Source organism: Acipenser ruthenus, chromosome 19 (assembly GCF_902713425.1).
Source record: "Acipenser ruthenus chromosome 19, fAciRut3.2 maternal haplotype, whole genome shotgun sequence".
Classification (NCBI taxonomy): Eukaryota; Metazoa; Chordata; class Actinopteri; order Acipenseriformes; family Acipenseridae; genus Acipenser; species Acipenser ruthenus.
Window position 1 is genome coordinate 7,611,271 of NC_081207.1, and position 20,111 is coordinate 7,631,381.

Consider the following 20,111-nt stretch of genomic DNA (forward strand, 5'->3'; position numbering starts at 1 on the left):
TTTTTGGGGGAAAAAAAAAAAAGAAAAAAAGAGAGTCAATGGCAGAAGACGCCATCAAACTGCGGGGCTGGTTCCTGGAGAATGCTGGGCTGGAGGCCCAGTCTCTGCCCATGGTCGTCCGGGCTCTGTGGATGATGGACTGTGAGAGATGGGAGGCATATCAGGAGGAACACACCCCAAACACCTTGGAGGAAGGTGTGGAGTTTGTCCTCAGCTACCTGGAGGCAACCATAAATGGAACAGCAGCCCAGGTAGCAGGACCACCAGCAGAGGAGTACCTGCTGTCCCCATCTCCACCAGCAGAGGGTGAGTACCTGCTGTCCCCATCTCCACCAGCAGAGGGTGAATGCCTGCTGGTTTTGCCTCCACAGCCCGAGCGAGAGGAGCCTGAGCGTCCACAGCCCGAGCGGGAGGAGCCTGAGCGTCCACAGCCCAAATGGGAGGAGCCTGAGCGTCCACAGCCCAAATGGGAGGAGCCTGAGCGTCCACAGCCCAAATGGGAGGAGCCTGAGCGTCCACAGCCCAAGCGGAAGGAGCCCGAACGTCCTACGCCTGAGTGGGAGGAGCCCGAACGTCCTACGCCTGAGTGGGAGGAGCCCGAACGTCCTACGCCTGAGTGGGAGGAGCCCGAACGTCCTACGCCTGAGTGGGGGGAGCCCGAACGTCCACAGCCCAAGAGGGGGGAGTCGGTGCGTCCACAGCCCAAAAGGGAGGAGTCGGTGCGTCCACAGCCCAAAAGGGAGGAGTCGGTGCGTCCACAGCCCAAAAGGGAGGAGTCGGTGCGTCCACAGCCCAAAGGGAGGCAAGTCGGGGCTTCCACAGCTCTGGGACCCAAGCCACCAGCAGAGGGGAAATGCCTGCTGGTTCAGCCCCAAGAGCCGGAAGGGGAGGGGTTACAGGCTCAACCCCCTGAAAATTTTTGGGGGGGAGAAGGGCAGGATGCTGGTGTCCCCCAGCAGCCTCTCGCTATGCTGCTGAAGGCAGCACGGCGTGCACATGCCCAGCCGCCACAGCAGAGGGAGCCAGCACCGCCAGGAGCAGAGGAGCTGGAGCTGCCTCTGCCTCCACCACCTCCAGGAGCAGAGGAGCAGGAGCTGCCTCTGCCTCCGCCACCACCACCGCAAGGAGCAGAGGAGCAGGAGCTGCCTCTGCCTCCGCCACCACCACCGCCAGGAGCAGAGGAGCTGGAGCTGCCTCTGCCTCCACCACCTCCAGGAGCAGAGGAGCAGGAGCTGCCTCTGCCTCCACCACCTCCAGGAGCAGAGGAGCAGGAGCTGCCTCTGCCTCCGCCACCACCACCGCCAGGAGCAGAGGAGCTGGAGCTGCCTCTGCCTCCACCACCTCCAGGAGCAGAGGAGCAGGAGCTGCCTCTGCCTCTGCCTCCACCACCGCCAGGAGCAGAGGAGCTGGAGCTGCCTCTGCCTCCACCACCTCCAGGAGCAGAGGAGCAGGAGCTGCCTCTGCCTCCGCCACCACCACTGCCAGGAGCAGAGGAGCTGGAGCTGCCTCTGCCTCCGCCACCGCCCGGAGCAGAGGAGCAGGAGCTGCCTCTGCTGCCCGTACCTCCGCAGGGAGTACGGTGGCCGGAGCCCCAGAAAGGGGAGCTGCCGGCCACGAAGGGGGACGAGGTCTGGAGACCACTTTCCCCAGCAGCAGTTTCGCTGCAGGAGTTCTTGTGGCCGGAGCCCCACAGGAGTGAGCTGCCGGCTACGAAGAAGGGGGAGGTCGGGGGACCACCTGCCCCCGCAGCTTTTTCGCTGCAGGATGGGACCAACAGGCTGTCAGCCGTGCCACTACCGGCAGGGGTGCTGACAGCATGGCCAGCCATGGGCCCACTGAAGCCTCCCTTCCCAGCCCGAGACTTTGTCCTGGACTGCTGGATTTTTAAGGGGGGAGGTGGCCGTTGAGGCCATGTGTGCTGCGCACAAGGGGGGGTATATGTGGCAAAGTGCCCCGCCCCTGTGTGCATTTGTGTGTTCTGTGTTGTATATATGCGTGCGTATGTTAATGTTGGTGTATAGATTGGTACACGGGATATAAACGGGTCTGTGTTTCACGTGTGTAAAAAGTGTATATTTGTATTTAGGCACGAGGAGAGCACAAATCACTTCACGTGCTGGTTAAATGTAATATGTGAACACGGGGTTTCACGTAATGAATTCACGTGCTGGGATTCAAGTGAGTAATTAATTAGTAATTGAATCCCAGCACAACAGTATATATAGAGACACATTTTCACTCACTGGTGGTTAGGTGTTCGGAAGAGGAGAACGGGAGAGAGAGAGAGGAGAGTTAAGTTAAAGATCGTAAAAGTGAAGATAAGTGTGTGTACTCACCGTGTTTGTTTGTCTCCGAGCACCGTTTGTGTTTAGTGCGTTTTGTTTGTCTTTTTACTTTGGCGTATAGTGCCGTGTCCCGTGTTTTGTGCTGTTTTCAACCCTTTTATTTGTTAATAAACGCTGAGTGCAGCCATTGCACTCAGCTCATCATCAACCACTGTCTTTGTTTTGAATTCCTGTCTGGTCTGACGCCACCCACTCTGGCCGTCTTTGTGACAATGGCTGATAAGGAATATTTTATCTCAACATGACAACTAGACAGAAGTTGGTAGGTAGATTAATCAACTACGTTTTCATGTTTTTATTCGGCATGTAAACTATTTCAGCAAAAAAAAAATGCTATTGAAAAGAATACTCAAGATTAATTGTGGGATAAATGTGTTAGGGAAGCATATCAGTGTTGCGCAGGCTTCAGTCCACAATACTGTATCTAAGGGCTATCTTTTCAAAAGCAATGTTTGCAGGGACAGTTAGTAGGAATGACAACTAAGTAGATATAACAATATAGAATCATACAGAACACAAACAATAGAATATTAAACAGCTATGAAATTAAATGTTATGAAAATATAGATAAGGTGTCCCTTTAATATTTGGAAATTATTCAATTCTTTGAATTATTTAAATTGTCTCATTTGTAATGGGAAGGATACAATTGAATGAGTGGAGAGAGCGAGAGATGTCACATAACATGAAACACGTGCAAATCGTAGCTTTAAGAAAACTTTACTGTCTTCAAAACTATAGGACACACTTCCCTCTCGTGTGTTTGTTTTATTGATGTGCTGCTTTGTTTTCACAGAGGCCCTTAGCAAAGGAATGCCACATAATTGAAGTCCCACTGCAGAATTTGTTACAGCTGGAGTACACTTAGTTTTATGGAAAGTAATGTTGTTGTGAAGAAGTACCCTGTAAAGCTTTAAACAGTGAAATGATGTATTACATTCCTGAGGTAACTGCTAAACGAAAAATCATTTTCCACAATTGTCAGACATAATGAGGCCCTGAAATCTGTCTGACACGAAGAAACAAAAAGTAACTGGATTTAAAATAATTGCCTGCTTCAGAGGGAGTTGGTTTTTAGTTTTGAGTATTTGGGAACCTTAGGAGATCACACTTAACATCAAACATTCAATAATAAATGCTCAGGTAAAAACCTCAGACACTAAAGCTAACTGCACACTAGCATTCGGTTATATTATAAGACATCTTGGTTGCATCGTCTGATGTGTGTCAGTTCCATCGGTTGAGACCTTCCATAGGCTTCTGTGAATGTCCAGGTCGTACTTACACTGGGAACTGCTAGCATAACATTTTTTTTTCTTTCTTGAATTATGCCATACAGTATATTCTGTGTAGAGCATCTGCACTCTGGGTAAGATGTATTGGTATTTTGACAAATCTGTAACTGTGATTGGTTGCTTTATTATGCTTGATTTATAATAATAATTTGGACTGTGCACTGAAGCTACTGTAAAAACAATACATTCTGCAGTCATAGTAAGCTCTTTACCATTTATATAAGACGAGTTAAGACAGTATTAACCTCTAGTAAAAGGAAATGGTAGCCTTATACATCTGGAGTTAATGTATCACACCCAGTGGATATCTCTTACTTCATCTTGCTGCTTGACTCCTGCTTATTCATTTCAGGTCCTGCTAAAAAGACATTCCAATTCTGTTGTGACTTTGTGAGGTGATGATGCTGCTAAAGATTAAGCTAAAATAAACCAAACCAAACCACCTTCACTGATGACAGACTCTGTACTTCTAGTCTTCAGAGATGAAAGATTGGGGTTTTTCACTGAAGCAGTCATGTACAGTAATCTTGGCTTGACTATTCAAATTTAGTTGAAAAACAAACATAGCTAACCTTTTGGACTATTTATTTTAACATGATTTACCAGGATATTAGTCACTAAAATATGTGTAATGAGGCCTTGGGGCAACTGTGAAAAATACCAGCAATCACTGAACGTGTATTTAAAAGAAACCTGTTAATCGTGCATTACCAACAAGAAGTCATGTTATCTACAAACAACTTGAAATGGTAAACATAGACATTTGGTACAAATATGGCTGCTTTGTGTAGCAATGGGTGCTACATAAACTGGATAAGTTGTGTTGTTGTTAAACCGGTTTAATTTGTCATACAAAGTACCCAACTACGGTATACACCCATGTGTTTATTTGCATGATAATATGGTAATAATAATAAATCAGATATAAAATCTCAGTGGAAATCAGAGATTAGATAAAACTATAACAAACTGAATAGTTATTTAGTTTTTCTTCTGAGTTTATGATTGAGTGTTTAAAGCTATTATCGTATCTTACAGTGTTGCAGCTCAGTCTCACTGGCCAGGCTAGAAAGAAATAGGACACTCTTTACTGAGTTGTATCTTTCATTTTACAGCTTTAGAGAGGATTCATGGTTTATTTTTTTTGGACGGATAGATGTGGTTTTATTTGCCTCTTGATACAATTTTCTCCTCTGGAGTGCAGTGTGTCCATGTACTGTTCCCCATCTAAGTGTTAAGAGTCCTCCCAACTACAGAGATTTCTCAGTGGTCATTTTTGTGCTACCCTTGTCAATAAAGTTTCTTTTTCTAGTCATATATTAAACGGTTTGCTGTATTATTAATGCAGTTAAACTTTTCGCAGAGGACAGGGAGTGGGCTGAGGGCTGTAGGTTGCTTCGTGCAGAGAGAACATGGAAGGAAGTCATTCTATCTTCAATCAGCTCATTTGGGGCTTTCCACATTCATGTTCTGTTTTTAATTATAATCATGCAGTCAACCGTTTCTCCTCTTCTGACTTGGTAAATGACATTTGCTATTTAAGTGACCAGCAGTTTTAGAATAGTGCTCTGGATTTGTTAGTGATAACCTTAACTTTCTTTTTCTCTTTCTTTTGGAAAAAAAATGATCTGTCCATTTTTTCTCGCTGTTTTATCAATACGGTACTGGTTTTGCCATACCATTGCAGAAACCCATTTAAAAAGAACATAAGAAAGTTTACAAACGATAGGAGGCCATTCGGCCCACCTTGCTCATTTGGTTGTTAGTAGCTTATTGTTCCCAGAATCTCATCAAGCAGCTTCTTGAAGGGTGCCAGGGTGTCAGCTTCAACAACATTACTGGGGAGTTGGTTCCAGACTCCCACAATTCTCTCTAAAAAAAAATGCCTCCTATTTTCTGTTCTGAATGCTCCTTTATCTAATCTTCATTTGTGACCCCTGGTCCTTGTTTCTGTTTTCAGGTCGAAAAAGTCCCCTGGGTCGACATTGTCAAAACCTTTTAGAATTTTGAATGCTTGAATCGTATCGCCGCGTAGTCTTCTTTATTCAAGACTGTATAGATTCAATTCTTTTAGCCTGTCTGCATATGACATGCCTTTTAAACCCGGAATAATTCTGGTTGCTCTTCTGTGCACTCTTTCTAGAGCAGCAATATCCATTTTGTAGCGAGGTGACCAGAACTGAACACAATAGTCTAGATGAGGTATTACTAATGCATTACTTCCCTTCATTTAAATTCAGCACTTTTCACTATATATACGAGCATTTTGTTGGCCTTTTTTTATAGCTTCCTCACATTGTCTACATGAAGACATTTCTGAGTCAACATAAACTCCTTGGTCTTTTTCATAGATTCCTTCAATTTCAGTATCTCCCATATGATATTTATAATGCACATTTTTATTGCCTGCGTGCAGTACCTTACACTTTTCTCTATTACATGTAATTTGCCATGTGTCTGCCCAGTTCTGAATGCTGTCTAGATCATTTTAAATGACCTTTGCTGCTGCAGTGGTGTTTGCCACTCCTCCTATTTTTGTGTCGTCTGCAAATTTAACAAGTTTGCTTACTATACCAGAATCTAAATCATGAATGTAGATTAGGAATAGCAGAGGACCTAATACTGATCCCTGTGGTACTCCACTCATTACCTCGCTCCATTTTGAGGTAACTGCGTTCAGTTTAAGTATTAATCTTTTATGCAGGACTTTGTCAAAAGCTTTCTGGAAATCTAAATAAACTATGTCATATGCTTTGCAATTACCCATTGTCGATGTTGCATCCTCAAAACAATCAAGCAGGTTAGTTAGACACGATCTCCCTTTCCTAAAACCATGCTGACTGTCTCCCAGGATATTGTTCCCATATAGGTAATTTTCCATTTTGGCTCTTATTATAGTTTCCATAAGTTTATATATAATAGAAGTCAGGCTTATTGGTCTGTAGTTACCTGGTTCGGTTTTGTCTCCCTTTTTGTGGATCAGTATTACATTTGCAATTTTCCAGTCTGTCGGTACAACCCCTGTGTTAAGAGACTGTTGCATCTTGGTTAGCGGCTTGTAAATAACTTCTTTCATTTCTTTGAGTACTATTGGGAGGATCTCATCCGGCCTAGGGGATTTGTTTATTTTAAAAGCTCCTAGTCCCTTTAACACTTCTACCTCTGTTATGCTAAAGTTATTTAAAACTGGATAGGAACAGGTCGACATGTGGGGCATGTTGTCCGTATCCTCCTTTTTAAAAACTTGTGAAAAGTAATCATTTAGTATATTTGTTATTTTTTTCTCTTCGTCTATGATTTTGCCATTTGTATCTCTTAGACAGTTTACCTCCTCTTTGAATGTTCTCTTGCTTTTATACTGGAAAAACCTTTTGGATTTTGTTTTAGCCCCCTTAGCAATGCTCATTTATATTTCTCTCTTGGCCTTTCTAACTTCCTTTTTGATTTGAGGTTGCAGTTCCAAGTACTCTTTCTGTGTACTTTGTTCTTGGTGCCTTTTTTCTCTGAATATTTTTTTTTTATTGATCTATTAAACCATTTTGGCCATTTTGTTTTAGATTTTGATTAGTCTACTTTTGGGATGTAATTGTTTTGCACCTCTAGTACTACATTTTTGAAACATTCTTTTTCTGTGGATGTTTTCTCTAGAAGAACACATTTAGCACTCAATCAATCTGCATTGGTAGTAAATGGATAATATATGGGGTTCCACTGAAAGCTTTTGCGACTGAAAAGCTGCTGTAGGTGGTCTGTGTGCTAAAAGAAAGAATGCTTTTTGTATGCTCCTGTATTTAAAATTGGAAGTGATGCGTTATTTATACTTCAGGCATATTTACTTACAGTGGACAGGTTCGTAATATGTAAAAGCCTTTGTTGAGTGGTGTTTTCATTAAGAATATTAAAGAAACTTGCTAGTTCATGCAGACACACATTTCGGCACCTTGCCTACACTTTATTAAGTCTGTTCATAGTTAGAGGTGAAATAAATATACAGCAGAATTGAGAGGTGTCCAGTTGTCATTGTCAATAACATTCTGCTGTCACTTTAACCATGACAGAACAGAAACCTAACTGGAACCCAGATGTTTAAAACCGCTTGTTAGGTCATTTCCTGTTTTACTAGCACAGTATTTAAGACTATGCTTATTTTGCTTCATGTTGCGTTTTAAAGGAATTGAGAGAGCAGGGCACTGACAACTTTTTTTTTATCTTAAAGATGTAGTGCATCACTTTTTAAATAATGTTTTGCTCTTTAAACAGTAACTGAATCTAATTGATGACCTCTTACTACTGAATTATTGCCGTTTGGTTCACAGAGTGATTCTTAGTGGCTAGCAAGTTTCAAGGAAGAATGAAATTTGTGCCTCTACAGATGAAACTATATTTAGGGACAGAAAACAAAATACTTTAAATTACAAACACATTATATCACAGCATGGTTTAATAGTGTACTGCACTATTGTTAGCTAATGGGGACTTTTATGTATTGATCTATTTTCTTTGAAAAATATGGTTTTGTTGTACCCAGAATTCACAGTACATCTGTTTCAAGGAAATCTGCAAATGTTTAAATTTAGTGCCTATTAGGTTACTATGAAAGGAACAGCTAGCTCTTCTGTTTTCATTAACACTGCTTGATAAACTGGTTGCGTTAAAAATAACCATAACATTTAGAGAATCTACAGATCACACCCAGCTGAAAGAAAAAGCACAGTTTATAGACAACATAATTCACAATATAGACACATGCAAATGGTATTTTTATTATTATTTGTCTATTTAGCAGATGTCTTTATCCAAGGTGTCTTAACAGAGACTAGGGTGTGTGAACTATGCATCAGCTGCAGAGTCACTTACAACTACGTCTCACCCGAACGACAGAGCACAAGGAGGTTAAGTGACTTGCTCAGGGTCACACGATGAGTCAGTGGCTGAGGTGGGATTTGAACCGGGGGAGTCCTGGTTACAAGCCCATTTCTTTAACCAATGGACCACACAGCCTCCTGTCCTACCAACTGTTGCTCAATAATAAAAAAATAAATAAAAATTGAGATCTCAAAGGGGATGATGTGGAGCAAAGTTTAGCTTTAATATATTGGAAAACGAACTCTAACCGCTAAATAGATACATTGGAATGATATGTTGTTTGGACACTCAAGCGGCTTGGAAAAATACATTGGTCCTAAAAATATGTCCTAAAAACAGCAACAAAACATTTAATTTTGCATGTATTTATACCCAAAGGTTTAACAGCCTAATTTGTTCCAATTTCATACAGCCACTTTTACAAGTCCCTGATTACATTTTCTTTATGAAATTGGGGATACCCCAGAGCTTACACAATAAACACTTCCAGATACTTTTCCTTTTTTGTTAACAAAGACCTATCATTCAAAGACGAGGAAGGGGAAATCTTTGGGAGACAGGAAATTCCTGTCTGTTAAAAATTACAAGGACATGTAAAGGTTAGGATCCTAGCCAGCATTTAAAGAGCTTGACCTCTGGGTTTAAGGTGAGGGATTGCTGCAGGGAACTTGTGCTGGTTGATGAACTGGTTGCATAATCACAATTCTGTCTGTGTCATTGTTACACACAGGAAAAGTACTGATTCTTTCTGAACAATCTCTGTTAGAAATTGGTGAAAAAATGGAGGCTAGCATTTCTTCTGGGCTACATTGAAACCTATTAGGGGACGTGAGGACTCCTAAATAAAAAGGTGTCAGTTTGATGCATTTATGAAAATACTTAAATGTCATAAAACCCAACCCACACTAAAGCTTTCTGTATTGTCTGGTATACTAAAATGCTGTAAAAAGGGAAGGGTTATCATGTGGAATGAAACTGAAAGGGTCTACCCAATATAAATGGCAGATTGGTTCTTTTCCGTTTAGGGTTACCCATGCATGCACAGCATGAAGCTATTACCAGAACCCACATGGCTCACCTAGACAACTAGATGAATCATTTGTCTGCTGATCCGTGAGTGTTTTTCAGATTTATGATCGAGCGTTGAGTGAAGTTATGGATGAGTTCATGTTCAAACTTCCACTGAAATCCCTTCTCAAGCGCGGGGCCTGGCTGTGTTTGCAGTGCCGTTCAGGGGGATGAAAGTGAGAGGGCTATAGGCCTAGTCCGCCATGGAGAAAGTGTGTCAGCTGCAGGCAGAAGTGTTGCCAGTCAACACTCCAGCCTGCCTGCCTGCCTGTCTGCTCCACGCCTGCTTCTGACAGCAGGATTTCCTGTGCTGATAATGTTATTACCCTGGAGCCTGACTGCTCTCCGCTCTCCAGGGACACCATCTGGTACCACCGAGTCACGTTCCTGGAAGAGAGGGTCCTGAGCCACTGGGCTTCCTTCACGATTTGGAATGCTGGGAAACAGGGCCGGAAGCTCTACAGGAGCCTGTCGCCAGCCAATCAGAAAAAGGTAAGAGACATCCAAGATGGAAGGCAGTGTACCGTTGTCACATTCTGAAGCTGACTGCTCGAATAAGGGTACTGTACAGTTGACTGTCGCTAATCTGAACTGACCTATAATACCAACCATACTATCATAATGAAATGCATGCTGAAAACAAGTTTCAATATCATTAGTCTAACTGTAAAGCACTTAAAGTCCCCTAAAGACTAGGGGCCCTATTTAGCAACGTTCGCTAACCCCTAAGGCAATCGAACAGGTAGTGCACCAGAATCAGGCGCACGTGTGGGCAAACAGACTTTACCCACCTATGTGATTTAGCAACCGTGTTTTAGTGCCTATCCGGCAAGTCAGTGTTAGCGCTGGACATGGGCTGAACTTTAGGGGAGTGTCCTCATTTACATACAAATGTAGTGATTTAGAAAACCATCAACAGTGTTAGCGTTTGCGTTTCAGTTGACATGTGAAAACCAGGTCTAAACTGCGTGCACAAATTACATGGTCGACTATAAATACCAGTGAAACTACCAGGGAAGCAGGCAAAGAAAAGAGAGAGAAAAAGAGAAATAAAATAAATATGGAGTGCGCACTGGATGTGATACATTGTAATGTGATACTTTGTACTGCGATTTTGTAACAATTGTAAGTCGCTCTGGATAAGGGCATCTGCTAAGAAATAACAATAATAATAATAATCATTTCTACGTGGCAAGACAAAGAGAAGAGAAGGAGACGTCCCCAAATATTTCGAAGTCATCTGTCTTTTCTGAGCCTGTCTGACACACAATGTATGCAGCAATTTTGCCTCAACAGACAATCACTGACATCTGCCAACTGCTTCAGGCTGTCCTGGAAGGAGACATGCGGAGAGCACGCTGTTTGTTTGTAGCACTAAGGTACGCACACCAACACAGAATAGGCACCTCTACATAAATGATAATGGGACCTATTCTGTCAATGTGCAAATAGTGTGTGATCTGTGATGCCAACAACTACATCACAAATGTGTATGCAAACTATCGTTGCTCCGCTCATGCCTCGTTTATCCTCGCTAATTCACAGGAAGCAGCTGCATTTCAGCGGGATGACAGTTTGATAGGCTGGTTGATAGGGGACAACGGGTATCCCCTGAAGCAGTGGCTACTGACACCACTGCTCAACCCCACGACCCCTGCCGAACAGAGGTATAACCGTACCTTTAAATGTGCTCATACTGTAATTGAGCGAACATTTGGAATCCTCAAAATGTGATTCTGATGTTTGGATGTCTCTGGGGGAACACTACATTACACTCCTCAGAAGGTTAGCAATATCATCCTGGCTTGTTGTGTTTTACACAACATAGCTCTCCGTAATGGATGTCGAACTGACACAAAGATCACAGGGTTTGAGGGAAGCAAATGCTAAACTTGAAGCCCCAGTGTTGGAGGTTGCAGATGCTGCAGATGCTGCAAGTGCCAGGCAGGTCAGACAAAGCCTTATAGACAGTGGTTCACGTAACTGGTACGCAGGTACACATGCGGACCAATAAAAAAAAAAAAAAAGCGTGCTTAGTAATTGTTGTTTAAGACACAAATGCATACTGTCAGTATATTTTTTTTAACAGGAAAGCATTTATTATAAAGGCAGCAACAGTGCTCTCGGCTCGAAGGTGAGCTATACAGATATCAGCAGCAGCATCACGTATAATGTGAACCACCATTTAACAAAATGCATTACATCTTGTCCGTGACTGTGTATGTTGCTCGAAAGCAATCAGGCACATACAGTAACAAAATATGTTTTTTGGCCTGGAACCAGTTTGCCCACTGCAGCTGGAATGAATGGGTCGGATAATGCAGAGAGGTCTAGGAAACTAAGCCTGTTCTCTGGCTCAGGAAGACTCAAGTGGTTATAATTAATGGAATCGTTTGCTGTCTAGATCTCATAAGTGCTATGATGAAAGTAACACGTGATAGCAAATATACAATTTTAAAAATGTAATACAACCTGGTACCGTAGAAGGTTAAAGAAATGAGTCCTGCCTGTTGTTTGATTGCCTTACTTTAACGTAGTCCTTGGTCTTTTCACCTGGTGTATGAAATTGTCTTCCCAGATTGACGTATAGGACTGCACATGGCCCATTCCACAGTACTTGTATGCAACTGTATTGGATTACCATTTAAAAACAAATGTGGCTAAAAGTTGTTTTAATATACTTTTTACAGCAGTACTCTGTTGCAAACTGACAAGAACAGTGGAATGCCCCACTATACTGAATCTACTCTCTTGTACTGGATCGCTTTGGACTTTAAACATTGAAAAGTGAGAGCTGTATTTATAGACTGTGTAGTCTTATAATAATTGAGCTCCTAATGATCCCCCCAAGACTGCCATTATGTTTATGTTACTAATCATTCAGTAAACCCAAGGACACTTGGAGAACAATATTTATCGTGGCAAGCAGTTGTTTAAAGAGAAAAAAAAAATAAGATTGTTATTTAAGCAGTGTTTGGCTTTTTGACCGCTTTCTACATATGGCCCTACAGAAAGCAGTACTAGTAGCAGGTTAATTGTACAATAAATAATTGCATAACACTGACCTGCCTTTCAATTCTAAAAAGGGACAGAGCAGATTTGTACACCATTTGGACAGTCTAGTTTCTGGTTGGTCATTTCAGGAGATCATGATAACTTTTATGGATTGAATTGATTTTTATTGATAATTTGATATTAGGCAGACATTTTTTGTGCTTGACTGAGGACGATTGCTTGGCCATTCGTACAAGGCAACTGTAACCACCCAACGATGTAATCAATGGAAGGAGGACACCTGGCTGTTTTATTTATTAAGTACAGTAAGTGGTTAGTTGAAGAGTTGGGGGTTGCTCTATCGTTGATGCAATAGCATTTTTTTAAGACTTTAAACACACAGACACAAGTGAATGAAGCCTCTGCACCAGAGGTTCTATGTTCATACATGTTAGACCCCTCGGTTTCTTATTTTGGTTTCTTCGTTATGGAATATTATGTTGTTTTTAACAGTATACCGCATTTGAACCTGTAAAATTCTGTTTTGCTCTGTTACAGGTTGTGGCTTTTTGTGATGTCGATGAAAATAAGATAAGAAAAGGCTTTTACACCCACGAGGAGTCAAAGGTTAGTGTACGCTAAAAGTTAGTGCCTGCTAAAAAGTTACATTTTGTATTTATCGCATCAAATTACAATAGAAAAGACTGGAAAATGGTTAATTGCTAAAAATGCACTTAACTGCTGGCCTGCGTGGACGTCTGTGTATTTCTCTAGAAGTAAAGATTTGAATCCAAACATTACACTTTGTTTATTTACCAAAGCATACACAGATGTGGCACACTTATTCTGTCATATCCTTTTTAGGAGCGACCCAAGCCAAAGATTCCAGTCAAGCATTTCAAAGAAGCCACACCACCATACATTATCTGTGTGAAGTTGGTAAGTATTGTGCAATTACATGACCCAAGATGGGGCTTACTTTTGTCCTATGCATGTTGCAAAGTCAAAGAGTAGCACAGGTGATTCAGTTGTGCATATGTGTTCCCTGCAGTGTATTCTGCATCTCACTGTGTTACTCAGTTTCAGTCAGTAGCGATCTGACACCTAACTTGGTTGACTACTGTATTACAAGATACAGTCTCAAATGTGATGACTCTACGGCCTATTCTGGAGAACAGAACTGCTCTTCAGATTTCCACCCCAGACTCCCTTAGATAATCACTGAAACATCGACAGTGTTTTTGCCCAGGCCCTGTACAGTATATGCCAAAGATGTAAGCTACTGTTTTTACTTGTGCTGTTTTAAAGTGTAGCTTGACTTTCTGCTTCACTTTTCCAATAGAAATATTTGCCTGTTTTTTTTTGTTTTTCATTTCTATCTGTGGATCTGAATCCAGAGCTCTCTCCTTTGTGGTTTAACACAGGCAACCTTTTATTGCAAACACACAAAACCTGCAACCCCAGACCACTGCAGGAAACAATCTGAAACCAGTTCAGGAAACCCAGATCTCAGTCATCTGTGGTGAACTAAAGCAACATTTGAACCAGAACTGCTCTCCTCTGGCTTATTTTTAGCCGTAACATAAACCAATCTCATTGCCCACATTTTAGGGGAACAAGCAGACACACAAAAAACTAATTGGTCCTAATGATATAATTACACTTTCCCAATGTTTGGCTGCAGTGCTTGAGAGCACACATGACTCTTTGCAGACAGGACTCAGGAATGCAGGGCAACAAACCAACATGAAGAGAACAGACCGCTTGGAGTCTTTGTTCCTTCTAGTAAATGCAACTTGGACCTGGAGTGCAAAGCGTTTTCAACTGCTGGCTAGTCTCTTCTCTCATGTATGCAGTGATTTTCAATGGCTATACAGTGGCACTACAATTGCAAATGAATGGTTCTGGACTGGGGGTTATGGAAGCACAGAGTCTGCACATGTACACTGGTCGAATGGTACCACAGTAATTACATTTTAATACTGTGACATACCAATGGTATGAACATGAACAGGCTGGCTCATGTGGTGATGTCAGGCCAGGAAGTAGACAGACAACAGTGCTGGGATTGAATGCACATCAGCATATTTAATAATAAATAAAAAGTTGAAACAAAACAGAAACTTACTCAAAATAAAAGGCATGATGGCCAAAACAGACACGGAACAAAACCTAAATAAAAGAAGCATCACGCTGGTCTAGAACCAGCATGCATAGCAATTGTTTATTTGTATCTTTAGCTTTTCTTTTTATCTCACGACTCACGTCTCGTTCCACCTCTGAACACACTAACCCCCTATCACCCGTGATCACCCTATTTATACACTTGTGGCTGGAGCCTTAATTAATCATTTAATCATTTATTCAATTCACGGCTCCAGCCACATTCCCATGTGTTTTTACAGGGAGGATGTTAACTTCCTCCCTGTCATCCATTATTCCACGCACACATCCCCGTGCTCACATACCAACATACCTTTTTAATCTGCACGTGAAGTGATTGTGCAATCCCTGTGCCTAAATACAAATATAATACATATCTCACACTTTGTGCACCACTATACACATACATATAAACATAAAATACGTATAGGGGCGGGGCATCCCTCCACATGATCCAAAACACACTTGCATTGCAGTATCAGTACCATTTTGCAATACTGGTTCCAAATTAAACGGTGGTCAGTGAACTTTCAAACTCTTTGTGGGCTTTTGTACTGTAGTTCTGGTACAACAAATTTGGAAAATATACAGTATTGTAGTGGTGAAATACAACAAGGTTAGTTTCATTATGAATGATAGAAACTGGGGTGGAGCACAATACCAGGCAAAGCTCAAACTAGACAAAACTACAAAAGAAGAAGTTACCACTCATTACTGACATGACCTTCCATTGTGTGCTGGTTTGTTCATTTCAGTTTTTTTAAATGGTGACCTTCTGATCCCCAGTTTTAGATGTATACAGTGTTTAAATATATGATCTTACCTTCCTTCCTCAAATTGCTATCCAACAGATTGAATCCTAGCTTTATGAGCTCTATAAACTCTCAAAAGGTAATAAACAGCTTTAAGGTATTAAGTTTTGCAGCGACATCTGAAAATCATTGACTTTAACTCTCAAACAGAGAGAACTCTGGCTTTTGTTTTTTTCCCTCTTGAATGCCAGCATTTTATATTGCATATTATTATAAAAAGTGGAAGTAAGAACCCCCCCCCCCCCAAGATTTGAACAAATCCTCCTGCTAACTTAATAAAATGTGTTTCCCATTAATTCAGTATATTGATTAAAAAATGTTAGATACAAGAGTCCAGTAACCCTTTCTATTTTAAATCTGACAACTTCGTCAGGTCCTTGTGTTATAGCTTATAAGCCTTTTTGTAAGTTAATTGTGACTGGATTGGATCCTAGGAAGAGAAAAACTTAATTATAATTATCTTTATCATGTGGTCTAGGGAGGCACATGTAAAGCAGTAATAAGGTTGTTTTAAGAAATATGATTTTTTAAGTAGGATAAACAGAAAACATGATGGTTTTGCTAATTTCCCTGTTGTAAGTCAGTTTAAGTCATGACAGGCTAGACAGCACATTGAACCGACTTTAATACAGTACTCAAAACAGGTTGTCAGGGGCTTTTGCCTGCAAGACAGCACACATTAATGATGTTGCACAAAGAAATGTCTTTGGAGCCATTCTGGAACACAGACTTGTAGATTTCAAACCAATAATTAATGAGCAGAAATTACTGATGAATGGTCTCTTGTGCCTATAGAACAATTTGAACAGCTTTCCCTCCCTATCACATTGAATTAGCAGCTGACAAATGGTTCCCCCATTGCTGTCTAACCTAATGTACTGTAACACAGGCCCTTTAGTGGCGTGATCAAGTCACGGCTGTTTTTTTTTTGATGAGGTTGATACAGGAGCTCCTGAATATGCTAAAAACTGCAGACCCAGATTATTTCACAATAATTGCTCAACCGCTAAAAACTGCTGAACTTGTTCACAGCTTAATTGTTGAAATCTTTCAAAGTTAAATGATCAAAGGGCTGAGGATAAACAAATCCATCAAGCTTGATCTTCCCACCCCCCCAACACCCTTTCTGGAATATGTGTGTAAAGATGAGGATTGATTTATGGGCTTTATAAAGAATCCCACGGAGTCCACAAACCCCCTATCCTCTTATCTACCCCCTCCCTGCCTCCAATGCGATGCAGATTTAGATCCTAGGAGATGATTCACATTCAGTTCTATCACACTCAGAAAACACTGAAAATAAATTACTATCTACTTCTTGCCAATTTTTTTTCCCACGTGAAATAGCCTAAAGTGCAATCATTATCTAAAAAAGGCTTTTTTATGTGAAACCTAAACATGTCTCGTTTCTCTTCTTATAGGATATGACAGGTGGCGGTTTGGAAGAAAACCTGTGTTCGCTCAACCTGAAGGAAGGACAGGACTACTTTCATTTCAGCTGAAGAGGGGAGACAGGATTGTCATTACTAATTTGTGTAGGGTTAAGGAGTAGCCAGCCACCAAAGCTGTAAGCTGGGCACGACACTCATAGCCGCTATGCCCTTTCCATTTGCCCCCAGCACAGATCCAAAGGACACCTTTCTGCCTGTCCCTGTTGGAGTTAGCTCTGTGGTATTTAATAGCAGAGTAAATGCATTTACATAGATTGGTTATGTAAAATACTCCAAGGGCCTTATTCAAACAAACTAAATATAATCAATAAAGAACAATTGTTTATATTGAAACTTCCGAACACATTTTATGTTGTTTCAATTCATGTTGAAATTAAAAAAAAAAAAAAAAAAGTTATCCTTGAATGTAATGTTTTCTTATGTTGTAGTTCCTTCATTTAGTATTAATCCTGGTTAAGCTCTGAAATAATACAGAGAATAGCTGTCATTGGTCTGCTAGTCCATTGGAATGTATTAAGAATCTATGGCTATTATTTAAAAGTTGTAGAACTAGAACAAAGAAGATATCCAGACATCATTCCTATGAAATGCTATTGGAACTTGGGTAGCAGGTTTTATCACACTACATTTTCCTTTAACACAGGGTGGTAGTGATCACATCTGAGTTAAACAGACAGACATCAAAACAATACAATCTGGAAAAACAAACAAAAATGCATTGAGTCTTCATGGGTGACTTGTTGTCTGGGTACCGTAGTTATTACTGATGTTTGTTATGCTCCTGTCACTCATGACATGTTTCATGCTTATAATTCCATAACTGAAGTTGCCATTTCAGTGAAACGGAACTAGTGGAGCACTTCGTATTGGCAGAAAAGCGTATCCACGGCAAAACAAAAGAGAAGGAAATATAATAATCTGTAATTCAAGCCAGAAAGAAACTGTTTTGCTTGTTCTGGTTGATCCGGTTTTCCTAAAAGTAGGTCATTTAATTTTTAATTACTTTGTATGTTATCAGGATGGCAATCTTCAGATAAAGCTTTTTTTTTTTCTCGTTTTAAAGTGTCCAAAATAACACGAGTTTCCAGATTTATTTTTCATTCAAAAGGTGCTCAAAGTACATAAATAACAATAGTCACCTTTAAAATAACATGCCAGTGTTAAAAATATATTTAATTCACCTTCTCTGTCATCAGAAAACCTGCTAGTGCTTGTGTCAGTTGAAGGGAAGACACCACGAGCCCTTGCATGACGAGAATATCCCTAGTTTGGCAGGATCTTGCCCAAAATCAGTAAAATACACTGTCAGTAAAATAACATCCACTGTAAGTCTGTATGTCAGTAAAAAGTAAATTGCAAGGTTGGCAACCCTTCTGCGATTCAAAGACAACTAACAGTTTAAAATCCGAGCTTCAGTTGTTTAGCGTGCAAGTCAAAGGACAAAAGGAGGGCCTTTCCCACCAAAAGATGTGTTTTGTTTTTCCTATCTGCCTTGGAGACAACGCTGCCTAGAAGGTGTACTTGGTTGTAAATATCTATCTGTTGCACCGCCCAACACTAAACAAAAACACTTCAAGTGCATTGACGTTCCACTTCCTCGCCATGGGGCGGCTGCATCTGTAGAGAACTACAGTTCAAACGACTCTGAAGCACTTCTTTCAGAAGGGTTCTGGTTTAGTTTGTTTTGTTTTCTTTGGTTATTTAAAAACTGCCTTTATTCAAAATATTACCGATAGTAAAATAATTCTTCACGAGAAACATGAAAATATAATACTTTTAAGATACTGCTATAGACACCTGTACTACAAAATTATTTGTTAATCATAAAATGTGTTTTTAAACAGCAGCGTGTGCTTGATAGCTATAAGGTCTATGCAAATTATGTTTCTCAGTTTGATTTGCTGATTGTGTGTGCTGATTACTGTACCTTGTTTTAGCCAATCAGATTATTGACGGCATAACGTAACATTGGAAAGGACACAGAAAAAAATTCTCGTCCAAAAACGATGCCCCTTCCCAACTCTGGTTGCCATGACGCCAAAAGAAATGCCATGACAACCAGAACAACACAAAGGCAAAGGCACAGCACAACTGGTGTTCTGTACTTAAGAGAGAGAAGAAATGCATTGATAAATAAATGCCAGAGTTGTGGTTCAGGCCTTGTCTTGTGTGTTGAAAATATAATCCAGTCTCAAATCTGCTTGTACAAATAATTAATTCAAGTAATAGTTGGTATTTTACATTATAATTATTATTTATTTCTTAGCAGACGCCCTTATCAGGGCGACTTACAGTTGTATACAAAGAAACAAAATACATAAAGAATTACAGTAAAATTATGAGCAAGATACAAAATACAATGACTTCAGTCCTAATAAGAGCAAATACAAAACACAATACGATTTGATGTAGGGGCAGTTCAAGAGCAGATAACAGTGTTGATAGTTACATCAGGGTTAGATACGAGTGCAAGTGAAACACAAAATACTACAGATTGGGTTAAGTGCAGGATTAAATACAGTAAAATAGGGAGCAGATAAGTGCAAGTTAAAAGTGCATTAAAGGCAGAGTGCAATATAGTCCAGAAGGGAAGAGTTGAGTTTTACAGGTTGTCTGAAGAGGTGTGTCTTGAGGAGGTGCCGGAAGGTGGTCAGGGACTGGGCAGTCCTGACATCCATAGGAAGGTCGTTCCACCACTGCGGGGCAAGGGTGGGTGTTAAGCAGTTCTCTGGCTAATTCAGTTGATAGAGCACTGGACTCCAATTCCCAGGGTAACCAGTTCAAGTCCCACGTGAAGCACAATTGTTAATCCTTTTTTTCTAAAATATTGTTTCATTTTCGAGCTGAGATCGAGATCAAGATCAAGACCAGACATGCCGAGACCGAGATCAAGACCAAGACCAGACGTGCTGAGACCGAGATCAAGACCAAGACCAGACATGCCGAGACTGAGATCAAGACCAAGACCAGGTGAGCCGAGACCGAGATCAAGACCAAGACCAGACGTGCCGAGACCGAGATCAAGACCAAGACCAGATGTGCCGAGACCGAGATCAAGACCAAACGTGCCGAGACCGAGATCAAGATCAAGACCAGACGTGCCGAGACTGAGATCAA

General features: G+C 41.1%; 1 protein-coding gene across 2 annotated transcripts in view; it reads left to right on the forward strand.

Moving 5' to 3' along the window:
- b3gntl1 (UDP-GlcNAc:betaGal beta-1,3-N-acetylglucosaminyltransferase-like 1) overlaps nt 1–17,375 on the forward strand; it is a 145,640-nt gene extending 128,265 nt beyond the window's left edge. Inside the window, exons 10-13 of one of the 2 annotated variants that reach the window (XM_034040611.3) lie at nt 9,931–10,066; nt 13,127–13,195; nt 13,433–13,507; nt 16,965–17,375. In XM_034040611.3, coding sequence (XP_033896502.2) covers nt 9,931–10,066; nt 13,127–13,195; nt 13,433–13,507; nt 16,965–17,045 — 361 coding nt within the window. In that variant the 3' untranslated portion in view covers nt 17,046–17,375. The remainder of the gene's footprint in view (nt 1–9,930; nt 10,067–13,126; nt 13,196–13,432; nt 13,508–16,964) is intronic. The other variant, XM_034040612.3, reaches the window with a different exon arrangement.
- The last annotated feature ends 2,736 nt before the right edge of the window (nt 17,376–20,111 follow it).